Below are 12,647 nucleotides of genomic sequence, written 5' to 3'. Positions count from 1 at the left end.
GGCTTGTCGTTGGTACTGCTGTGAGGAACGCAGAAGATTAAGACGGACCTTCTTCCACGTAAGCCGACAGCGTCTGATGAACCTCGAGGCTGAAGGCACTCTGACTTCTGCCTCCTGGTCCGGGAACAATAGAGGAGCATAGCCAAACTGACACTCGTGCGGGGATATACCAGTGGAGGAGGAGCACAAGGTGTTGTGCGCGTACTCAGCCCAAACAATGAAGGATGACCATGTGGATGGGTTGTTGGAAACCATACATCTGAGGGTGGTTTCCAGCTCCTGATTCATCCTCTCAGTTTGGCCGTTGGACTCCGGATGGTACCCTGAAGATAAACTGGCCGTGGCCCCTATGAGTTGGCAGAAGGCCTTCCAAAACCTTGAGGCGAACTGCGGACCTCTGTCGGAAACCATATCTTGCGGGATGCCAAAGACTCGGAACACATGGTTAATCACCAACTCAGCTGTTTCCTTGGCAGAAGGTAATTTGGTCAAGGGAACAAACCTGGCCGCCTTAGAAAACCTGTCGATGATGACTAGGATCGTAGTATTACCATGGGACGGAGGAAGGCCAGTAATAAAGTCCAGCGAGATATGGGACCAGGGTCGGTGGGGAATAGATAAAGGGTGAAGGAGTCCTTGAGGGCGGAGGTGAGAAGATTTGCCCTGGCAGCACACGGAACAGGCCTTGACGAAAGTGGCAACGTCTTCTTTTATGGTGGGCCACCAGAACTTACGCTGGATGAACTCCAAGGTGCGACCTACGCCCGGGTGACAGGTGAGGCGAGAGGAGTGCCCCCACAGAAGGACTTGGGACCTTGCTGCCTTGGGAACAAACAACCGATTAGCAGGACCTCCTCCAGGGCCCGGTTCGATGGCTTGAGCTTGTTTCACGGTATCCTCCACTTGCCACGAGATCGGAGCCACGATCTTAGCGGCAGGAAGAACAGTCATGTCAGTATCTTCTCGAATGGCAGGAGAGTAGACTCGTGACAAGGCATCCGGTTTGAGATTCTTCGACCCGGGTCTATAGGTGAGAATAAACTGGAATCGGCTGAAGAAAAGAGACCATCGAGCTTGTCTGGAGTTCAACCGCTTCGCCTGCTGGATATACTCCAGATTTTTGTGGTCCGTAAGCACTTGAAACGGTTGAGAAGCCCCCTCGAGCCAGTGTCTCCATTCCTTCAATGCCATCTTAACCGCTAGGAGTTCACGATCCCCCACATCGTAATTCCTCTCGGCCGGGGTAAGCCGGTGAGAGAAGAAGGCGCAAGGATGAAGCCTCTTGTCTTCACCCCTCTGAGACAGGACAGCTCCAACACCAACCTCTGATGCATCTACCTCCACCACAAAAGGTTCATCCGCCGTCGGTAGTGTCAGGATGGGAGCAGAGAGGATGCGCTGCTTGAGTCCTTGGAAGGCCGTCTCAGCTTCTCTTCCCCACAGAAACCTTGTGTTGCCACCCTTGGTTAAAGCTGAGAGAGGGGCTGCCACCGAGCTGAAGTTCTTGATGAACTTGCGGTAGAAGTTAGTGAAGCCCAGGAAACGCTGAACTTCCTTAACGGACTTGGGGGTGGGCCAATCTGCTACCGCCCCTACCTTCTTGGGGTCCATCTGGACTCGACCGGGTTCCACTACAAATCCCAGGAACTGTACTCGAGAGGAATGGAATTCACACTTTTCCGGCTTAACGTACAAATGGCTGTCTAGGAGGCGTTTGAGCACTTGTCTGACATGCTTAGTGTGTTCTTGAAGGGAGCTCGAAAAGATGAGGATGTCATCCAAGTAAACAAACACGAAAATGTTAAGCATATCCCTAAGCACATCGTTTATGAGCGCTTGGAACACAGCCCGGGGCGTTGGTCAGGCCGAAGGGCATCACCAAGTATTCGTAGTGACCAGTAGGCGTGTTGAAAGCGGTCTTCCACTCGTCACCGGGTTTGATCCGCACAAGATGGTATGCGTTCCGCAGGTCAAGCTTAGTGAAGACCACTGCTTCCTGGAGCAGCTCAAAGGCTGTGGCCATAAGGGGTAGCGGGTAGCGGTTACGGACGGTTATGGCATTAAGTCCCCGGTAGTCGATGCAAGGACGTAATCCCCCGTCTTTTTTGGCCACAAAGAAAAACCCTGCTCCCGCCGGCGAGGTGGATGGACGCATGAGGCCTGCTGCCAGAGCGTCCTTGATGTAGGTATCCATAGCAGCTCGTTCGGGAGGAGATAGGGAAAAGATCCGACCCCTGGGGGGGCAGGTGCCCGGAAACAGGTCGATGGGGCAATCGTAAGGTCTATGAGGTGGTAGTTTGGTGGCCCTCTGTTTGCTAAATACCGGTTTGAGGTCATGGTAACACTTGGGAACTCGGGACAGGTCGATGGATTCTAGAGACTCGGGAGGGGAACTCGGGAAACTTGGGAAGATACAAGTGGCTTGGCACGTAGGACCCCACTGCTTGATAGTGCCCACAGACCAGTCGATGTGAGGGTTATGGCTGTGAAGCCAGGGGTATCCAAGGACGAGAGGGAACTCGGAACACGAGGTCAGATGAAAGTTCATCACTTCCTGGTGTTGGGAAACTGAAAGACGCAAGGGGGTAGTGACACGAGTGACAAGTCCAGATCCCAAAGGGCTTCCATCCAACGTAGTAACCCTTATGGGGTCACTTAGAGGTTCAGAGGGAACGCCATTCTCCTTCGCCCAGACACCATCCATGAAGTTACCTGCGGCTCCAGAGTCTACCAAGGCTTGAAGGGGAAGCTCGTGGTTGTCCCAGGAAAGGGTAACTGGAATGAGCAGGCGGGAGTTGGATGGATGAGAGGAGGTTATGTTTCCCGTTACCGTCCTCCCAGGCCTGCACGGGAGAGTGCGTTTTCCCTGGAGCCCGGGACACGTGGAGAGGAAATGGCCCGGTTTGCCGCAATATAGACAGCATCGCTCCCTCATCCGGCGGTCTCTCTCAGCCTGGGAGATGCGTCCAACCTGCATGGGTTCCGGTGGAGTCAGCGGGGATAAAGGTGGAGACTCGGAGCTGGGACCGATAGGAGCTAGGGTGAGAGATCTACGGTTGAGCTCTCTCTCTCTCAGACGCTGGTCTATGCGTGAAGCCAACTTGATCAGGGACTCGAGGTTGTCCGGTGGTTCCCGAGTGACCAGTTCATCTTGGATGGTGTCGGAAAGACCCTTCAAAAAGCACACTGTGAGCGCCTCGTCATTCCAGCCACTCGCTGCTGCCACCGTGCGGAACTGGATGGCATAGTCCGTCACGCTGCGCCGACCTTGGCGGAGAGTCAGGAGCTGTTTGGCTGAGTCAGGACCGCTGGTAGGACCTTGAAACACTCGCTTGAATTCTTCAGCAAAGGTAGAGTAGCTGGCACAGCAGGGACTTTGGGCATCCCACACAGCAGTAGCCCAGGCTAGGGCTTTTTCCGACAGCAGGGTGATGATATATGCTATCTTGGACCGGTCGGTGGGAAATGACGAGGGTTGCAGCTCGAAGGAGAGAGAACATTGGGTGAAAAACCCCTTACAACCACTCGGATCACCTGAGAACCGTTGGGGAGGCGGCAGACGAGGTTCAGCCAGGGGGTTAACTGCCACGGGCACTTGAATCTGATGAACTGGCGCAGAAGCGGTTGCAGGAGAAAGTTGATCAGAAATCTGCTTTATGGAAGTCATCATCTCCGACAGAAGTTGAGAATGTCCAGCCATTAAGGCCTCTTGCTGAACCAGAGCAGCTTCGTGACGTTGGACAGTCCCCTCGTGGTGGGACAGCATGGGAAAAAAGTCCTGGGTACTGGCTGCCTCTGGGTTCATTTTAATGGCTCAGTGTTTCTGTCAGGACCCGGTGCGAGAAACAGTCACTAAATCGGCAGAACCCAGAAGATGAGGCAGACACAGCAGTACTAGAGATGGTGGTTTAATAAAAAATAGATATCTTCCAAAATACAAAGAAAATCCACAAAGTGGTAAAAACAGCAAGGGAAAAACAAACCTCAAAAGACTAATCCAAAATACAAAAGAACAAAACCAGAGAACCTCTGGAAAATCCAACAAGAGAAAAATATATGTTCACAACAAGGCTTGGGCTGGGGCTGGGTGCTAACATACAAACACTGAGCAAGGAACTGAGGAACACACAGGGATTAAATACTAACAAGGGAACGACATACAGGTGCAAACAATAATTAGAGCAAGGGAAAAACAAAAGGTACAAAAAAGGTGCAATGGGGACATCTAGTGACAAAAAAACAGAACAGTCCTGGCCAAAACCTGACAGTCATAGCAGCTATGAATATAATGTGTTAGATGGAGTCATAGCAGCTATGAATATAATGTGTTAGATGGAGTCATAGCAGCTATGAATATAATGTGTTAGATGGAGTCATAGCAGCTATGAATATATGTGTTAGATGGAGTCATAGCAGCTATGAATATATGTGTTAGATGGAGTCATAGCAGCTATGAATATATGTGTTAGATGGAGTCATAGCAGCTATGAATATAATGTGTTAGATGGAGTCATAGCAGCTATGTATACATGTGTTAGATGCAATCATTGTTACAATAGACAGGATATCCTGAAAAGACTTGCTTCTATCAGGGCGTTCAAATCATCTTTCCTGCTCCCTCTCGGGTTAAGGGAAGTGCTCTTATAATTGATGTATCGTCTCCGGGACTGAAAACCTTTCTGAAATCCTTCCCTGTGCCAAAATGACCCAAAGTATCTCCTCTCTCTCTATATTACTCTCTACCAGCTCTTTATGAGAGGTGAAAGGTTTGTCCTGTCCTTTATGAAGAAGACTGATTCACTCTGCTTCTTCTCTCACCGTGTTTATGTCAGACTGAACTCTGTGGCGCTTTTCTAAACATATATATTTTTATTTTTTTTATTTTTTTATTATTGCGCTCAGGAGGGAATCTGAACTCTGTAGCCCTTGGCCTTCTTTATAGGGACTTTGTCTCGTTGCCGACAGCCAAGGCCAGACGCCCACAATATCTCAACAGTTGTGTCCTGTCTAGTTGTCTGTCTGGTCTCTCTCAATGCATCTGAAATATTATCAATAATCCTCATACATTGTTTGGGTAAATGTGATTGATGCTCTGAAGGATGCCCAGTGACAGTACTCGGATCAATTATGTTTGATCCAAAGTCTTTGATTCAGTGTGCAGGATTGCACACAAAATAAAATGTTCATTTCGCTCTCTCTCTCCTTTCCTTAACCACTACGGTGAAAGAATTCACAGTGGTTTTGGGTGCATCCCAAATCTCCCCCCCCCCCCCCCCCATTCCCTAAATAGTGCACTACGTTTAACCAGGGTCCGTAGGGTAGAAGGTGTGCTATGTAGGGAATACAATGCAATTTAGGATGCAGACCCTGTCTTAAACAGTCTTTCTATCCTACAGCAGCTCGTCCCCTTCCTCCCAGCCACAGCTCTGTGTTCTTCAACAGTCTTTCTATTCTACAGCAGCTCGTCCCCTTCCTCCCAGCCACAGCTCTGGGCTCCTCAACAGTCTTCCTTTCCTACAGCAGCTCGTCCCCTTCCTCCCAGCCACAGCTCTGGGCTCCTCAACAGTCTTCCTTTCCTACAGCAGCTCGTCCCCTTCCTCCCAGCCACAGCTCTGTGTTCTTCAACAGTCTTTCTATTCTACAGCAGCTCGTCCCCTTCCTCCCAGCCACAGCTCTGGGCTCCTCAACAGTCTTTCTATCCTACAGCAGCTCGTCCCCTTCCTCCCAGCCACAGCTCTGTGTTCTTCAACAGTCTTTCTATTCTACAGCAGCTCGTCCCCTTCCTCCCAGCCACAGCTCTGTGTTCCTCAACAGTCTTTCTATCCTACAGCAGCTCGTCCCCTTCCTCCCCGCCACAGCTCTGGGCTCCTCAACAGTCTTTCTATCCTACAGCAGCTCGTCCCCTTCCTCCCAGCCACAGCTCTGGGCTCGTCAACAGTCTTTCTATCCTACAGCAGCTCGTCCCCTTCCTCCCAGCCACAGCTCTGGGCTCTTCAACAGTCTTTCTATCCTACAGCAGCTCGTCCCCTTCCTCCCAGCCACAGCTCTGGGCTCCTCAACAGTCTTTCTATCCTACAGCAGCTCGTCCCCTTCCTCCCAGCCACAGCTCTGTGTTCCTCAACAGTCTTTCTATCCTACAGCAGCTCGTCCCCTTCCTCCCAGCCACAGCTCTGTGTTCCTCAACAGTCTTTCTATTCTACAGCAGCTCGTCCCCTTCCTCCCAGTCACAGCTCTGGGCTCCTCAACAGTCTTTCTATCCTACAGCAGCTCGTCCCCTTCCTCCCAGTCACAGCTCTGGGCTCCTCAACAGTCTTCCTTTCCTACAGCAGCTCGTCCCCTTCCTCCCAGCCACAGCTCTGTGTTCTTCAACAGTCTTTCTATCCTACAGCAGCTCGTCCCCTTCCTCCCAGCCACAGCTCTGGGCTCCTCAACAGTCTTTCTATCCTACAGCAGCTCGTCCCCTTCCTCCCAGCCACAGCTCTGGGCTCCTCAACAGTCTTTCTATCCTACAGCAGCTCGTCCCCTTCCTCCCAGCCACAGCTCTGTGTTCCTCAACAGTCTTTCTATCCTACAGCAGCTCGTCCCCTTCCTCCCAGCCACAGCTCTGTGTTCTTCAACAGTCTTTCTATTCTACAGCAGCTCGTCCCCTTCCTCCCAGCCACAGCTCTGGGCTCCTCAACAGTCTTTCTATTCTACAGCAGCTCGTCCCCTTCCTCCCAGCCACAGCTCTGGGCTCTTCAACAGTCTTTCTATTCTACAGCAGCTTGTCCCCTTCCTCCCAGCCACAGCTCTGGGCTCTTCAACAGTCTTTCTATTCTACAGCAGCTCGTCCCCTTCCTCCCAGCCACAGCTCTGTGTTCCTCAACAGTCTTTCTATCCTACAGCAGCTCGTCCCCTTCCTCCCAGCCACAGCTCTGTGTTCCTCAACAGTCTTTCTATTCTACAGCAGCTCGTCCCCTTCCTCCCAGCCACAGCTCTGTGTTCCTCAACAGTCTTTCTATCCTACAGCAGCTCGTCCCCTTCCTCCCAGCCACAGCTCTGGGCTCTTCAACAGTCTTTCTATCCTACAGCAGCTCGTCCCCTTCCTCCCAGCCACAGCTCTGGGCTCCTCAACAGTCTTTCTATTCTACAGCAGCTCGTCCCCTTCCTCCCAGCCACAGCTCTGGGCTCTTCAACAGTCTTTCTATTCTACAGCAGCTCGTCCCCTTCCTCCCAGCCACAGCTCTGGGCTCTTCAACAGTCTTTCTATTCTACAGCAGCTCGTCCCCTTCCTCCCAGCCACAGCTCTGTGTTCCTCAACAGTCTTTCTATCCTACAGCAGCTCGTCCCCTTCCTCCCAGCCACAGCTCTGGGCTCCTCAACAGTCTTTCTATCCTACAGCAGCTCGTCCCCTTCCTCCCAGCCACAGCTCTGTGTTCTTCAACAGTCTTTCTATTCTACAGCAGCTCGTCCCCTTCCTCCCAGCCACAGCTCTGTGTTCCTCAACAGTCTTTCTATCCTACAGCAGCTCGTCCCCTTCCTCCCCGCCACAGCTCTGGGCTCCTCAACAGTCTTTCTATCCTACAGCAGCTCGTCCCCTTCCTCCCAGCCACAGCTCTGGGCTCGTCAACAGTCTTTCTATCCTACAGCAGCTCGTCCCCTTCCTCCCAGCCACAGCTCTGGGCTCTTCAACAGTCTTTCTATCCTACAGCAGCTCGTCCCCTTCCTCCCAGCCACAGCTCTGGGCTCCTCAACAGTCTTTCTATCCTACAGCAGCTCGTCCCCTTCCTCCCAGCCACAGCTCTGTGTTCCTCAACAGTCTTTCTATCCTACAGCAGCTCGTCCCCTTCCTCCCAGCCACAGCTCTGTGTTCCTCAACAGTCTTTCTATTCTACAGCAGCTCGTCCCCTTCCTCCCAGTCACAGCTCTGGGCTCCTCAACAGTCTTTCTATCCTACAGCAGCTCGTCCCCTTCCTCCCAGTCACAGCTCTGGGCTCCTCAACAGTCTTCCTTTCCTACAGCAGCTCGTCCCCTTCCTCCCAGCCACAGCTCTGTGTTCTTCAACAGTCTTTCTATCCTACAGCAGCTCGTCCCCTTCCTCCCAGCCACAGCTCTGGGCTCCTCAACAGTCTTTCTATCCTACAGCAGCTCGTCCCCTTCCTCCCAGCCACAGCTCTGGGCTCCTCAACAGTCTTTCTATCCTACAGCAGCTCGTCCCCTTCCTCCCAGCCACAGCTCTGTGTTCCTCAACAGTCTTTCTATCCTACAGCAGCTCGTCCCCTTCCTCCCAGCCACAGCTCTGTGTTCTTCAACAGTCTTTCTATTCTACAGCAGCTCGTCCCCTTCCTCCCAGCCACAGCTCTGGGCTCCTCAACAGTCTTTCTATTCTACAGCAGCTCGTCCCCTTCCTCCCAGCCACAGCTCTGGGCTCTTCAACAGTCTTTCTATTCTACAGCAGCTTGTCCCCTTCCTCCCAGCCACAGCTCTGGGCTCTTCAACAGTCTTTCTATTCTACAGCAGCTCGTCCCCTTCCTCCCAGCCACAGCTCTGTGTTCCTCAACAGTCTTTCTATCCTACAGCAGCTCGTCCCCTTCCTCCCAGCCACAGCTCTGTGTTCCTCAACAGTCTTTCTATTCTACAGCAGCTCGTCCCCTTCCTCCCAGCCACAGCTCTGTGTTCCTCAACAGTCTTTCTATCCTACAGCAGCTCGTCCCCTTCCTCCCAGCCACAGCTCTGGGCTCTTCAACAGTCTTTCTATCCTACAGCAGCTCGTCCCCTTCCTCCCAGCCACAGCTCTGGGCTCCTCAACAGTCTTTCTATTCTACAGCAGCTCGTCCCCTTCCTCCCAGCCACAGCTCTGGGCTCTTCAACAGTCTTTCTATTCTACAGCAGCTCGTCCCCTTCCTCCCAGCCACAGCTCTGGGCTCTTCAACAGTCTTTCTATTCTACAGCAGCTCGTCCCCTTCCTCCCAGCCACAGCTCTGTGTTCCTCAACAGTCTTTCTATCCTACAGCAGCTCGTCCCCTTCCTCCCAGCCACAGCTCTGGGCTCCTCAACAGTCTTTCTATCCTACAGCAGCTCGTCCCCTTCCTCCCAGCCACAGCTCTGGGCTCTTCAACAGTCTTTCTATCCTACAGCAGCTCGTCCCCTTCCTCCCAGCCACAGCTCTGGGCTCGTCAACAGTCTTTCTATCCTACAGCAGCTCGTCCCCTTCCTCCCAGCCACAGCTCTGGGCTCTTCATGTTTCATTATGGTAATTTACAGCGAAGGTAATCTTTCTGAATCGACTGAGAATAGACCCGGTTTGGTCCCAACTTCATTAGGACAGCAGGCAGCATGGCAGCAGGAGCGATCTGGCCAGCCAAGGCTATTATGCTCTGAGGTTTTTTTCTCTCTCCTTCTATGATTCAATAATCAACAGAAGTAAATGATCTCCAGTCTATTGCATCAGTAGCCAGCAGGCTGGAACAAATGGAGGAAAATAAATTGACCAGTCACACCATCCATGGCCCTGCATCACTGAGTTCTGGCCATAGTGCCAGGTTCAGTCTACTGAAGCTTCCCAGTTAAGTGTTTGAGCACTATAACTAATATACTATAAAAGTACTAAGTACTATATAAATTAACCACTATAACTAATATACTATAAAAGTACTAAGTACTATATAAATTAACCACTATAACTAATATACTACAAAGTTCTAAGTACTAAATAATCTAAGCACTATAACTAATATACCTTAAAAACACGTAGTACTATATAAATGAATCAATGTAACTAATAGAATATAAAGTACTATATAAATGAAACACTATATCTAATATAATATAAATATATTAAGTACTAAATAAATTAGGCATTTTAAACTAATATGCCACAAAAAGAGTAAGTACTATATAAATTAGGGACTATAATTTATTTACTATTAAAGGACTAAGTACTATATCAATTAAGCACTATAACAGATATACTATAAAATGACTAAGTACTATATAAATTAAGCACTATAAGTAATATACAATAAAAGGACTAAGTACCATATCAATTAATCACTATAAATAATATACTATGAAAAGACTAAGTATAATATAAATGAAGGTCTATATGTATATATTATGCATACTGTCATCGTGTCTGGGCAACACCTGGACAAGGTACAGATAAAGGAAACAGCATTATATCACACTGGATATATCTGGATGGCAATTAATACTTATTTTCCACCATGATTTGCAAATAAATTCATTAAAAATCCTACAATGTGATTTTATGATGAAAATTACAGGCCTCTCTCATCTTTTTAAGTGGGAGAACTTGCACAATTGGTGGCTGACTAAATACTTTTTTTGACCCCACTGCATTTGGATGGCAATTCAAGTTGATAGTATGTGAAGTTTATGTTTTGTTGCAAATTACTAGCATACACCTGTTAGTAATCTAAGGGTTGACCATAGTGTCCAGTTCTCTCTCACAAGGACTGAGTACTATATAAATGACTATATAAAATCAGTTAGGCATTTTTAAGTACTAGATCTACCTCCATCACGTCCAGGACTCAGATAACACACACAGAGAACATACCACTAAAGGAGACATCCCGAGACATGCATCTCAGTGCTAGAGGGTTCACAACAGGCCGGATTAGGGTTGTAGGCCGTCAAAGAAAATAAGAATTTGTTCTTAACTGACTTGCCTAGTTAGATTAAAGGTTAAATAAATACATTTGAATACATGGTGTGGTTAGCTGTGATTAACAGTATCGGATACAGATGTTCGGATAGTGACTATATTATGATTATGTTACTTTCTGCCTCGACCAGAACATACTGATAAATAAGCCATTATTATTATGTCACGTGTATGTGGTTTGCTGTGGTTAACTAGTATGTTGATGTTTGGTTCATTGAACAGCTGTGTGATTTGACTATAATGATTCCAGTGTGTTACTTTCTGCCTCTAGCAGGGCTTTCTTAATGAACCAGCTAGTGACTTACTGGAAGACCTTAATGATACATGCTTCCCCGCCGCGTCGAGCCCTCATCCCAGTCCTGCCGACCGCCACTGTCGTCGTTGGAAATGAGGTGTGCGGCGTGATTAATGGTTAGCAGTCATCGTTCTAAGAGAAGCATCATCAGTTTAAAAAAACAAACATTTTAATTAAACGGTTGTCTCTATTACTTAGCTAACTAACGAAGCGTAAAAGAAGGACAAAGCTTTATCCAACACACAAATAAAACGTCAGCCCCCCCCCCCCCCGTTTGAGTTGTAGTACTTCTATTAAACACAGTGGGGTGAGGTGGTGGAGGGGCTTGCTTGGCTTGGTGTTCTGATACAGCCACGTTCAAGGGATTAATGTCCACACAGAAACACATTGTATTTTCCTCTAAAGATACAACAGATCATCCCTTCTGACCGTTATGATTTGTTTTCCTTATTCCCTGTTTCCTATTCCCTATTCTCTATTCCCTATTCCCTATTCCCTATTTCCTATTCCCTATTTCCTATTCCCTGTTTCCTAGTCCCTGTTTCCTATTCCCTATTTCCTATACCCTATTTCCTATTCCCTATTTCCTATTTCCTATTTCCTATTTCCTATTTCCTATTTCCTATTTCCTATTCCCTATTTCCTATTCCCTATTTCCTATCTCCGCTTTCAGTTTGCCAACACCACCTCCTCCCACCCATTTCCTTTTAATTTCAGGAATTTTCACAGCAATTAATTGCTTCTATCAACTGGTCTCCATTGGTGTGCCAGAGCGGGCAAGACGAAGTGGCGAGTCAAACACTGTGCCCCATGCCATCAATCATGCCCAGGTATTAACTACCTCACCTCTCATCACAAAGAACTGGTATAAACTACCTCACCTCTCATTACAAAGAACTGGTGTAAACTACCTCACCTCTCATTACAAAGAACTGGTGTAAACTACCTCACCTCTCATCACAAAGAACTGGTGTAAACTACCTCACCTCTCATCACAAAGAACTGGTGTAAACTACCTCACCTCTCATCACAAAGAACTGGTACTAACTACCTCACCTCTCATCACAAAGAACTGGTATAAACTACCTCACCTCTCATTACAAAGAACTGGTGTAAACTACCTCACCTCTCATCACAAAGAACTGGTATAAACTACCTCATCTCTCATCACAAAGAACTGGTATAAACTACCTCACCTCTCATTACAAAGAACTGGTGTAAACTACCTCACCTCTCATTACAAGAACTGGTATAAACTACCCCACCTCTCATCACAAAGAACTGGTATAAACTACCTCACCTCTCATTACAAAGAACTGGAACTAACTACCTCACCTCTCATTACAAAGAACTGGTATAAACTACCTCACCTCTCATTACAAAGAACTGGTGTAAACTACCTCACCTCTCATTACAAAGAACTGGTATAAACTACCTCACCTCTCATTACAAAGAACTGGTGTAAACTACCCCAACTCTCATCACAAAGAACTGGTATAAACTACCTCACCTCTCATTACAAAGAACTGGTACTAACTACCTCACCTCTCATCACAAAGAACTGGTATAAACTACCTCACCTCTCATTACAAAGAACTGGTACTAACTACCTCACCTCTCATTACAAAGAACTGGAACTAACTACCTCACCTCTCATTACAAAGAACTGGTATAAACTACCTC

General features: G+C 48.4%; 1 protein-coding gene across 1 annotated transcript in view; it reads left to right on the top strand.

The window, feature by feature from the left end:
* The window catches only part of LOC139572663 (melanoma-associated antigen C1-like), a 56,645-nt gene extending 44,945 nt beyond the window's left edge, over positions 1-11,700 (top strand). The window contains exons 4-5 of the mRNA XM_071395341.1: positions 5,419-9,232; positions 11,638-11,700. Coding sequence (XP_071251442.1) covers positions 5,419-9,232; positions 11,638-11,700 — 3,877 coding nt within the window. The remainder of the gene's footprint in view (positions 1-5,418; positions 9,233-11,637) is intronic.
* The last annotated feature ends 947 nt before the right edge of the window (positions 11,701-12,647 follow it).

Source organism: Salvelinus alpinus, chromosome 4, assembly GCF_045679555.1.
Source record: "Salvelinus alpinus chromosome 4, SLU_Salpinus.1, whole genome shotgun sequence".
Lineage (NCBI taxonomy): Eukaryota > Metazoa > Chordata > Actinopteri > Salmoniformes > Salmonidae > Salvelinus > Salvelinus alpinus.
Note: the sequence above shows the minus strand (reverse complement) of the source record. Positions and strands in the feature narration are given on the sequence as shown.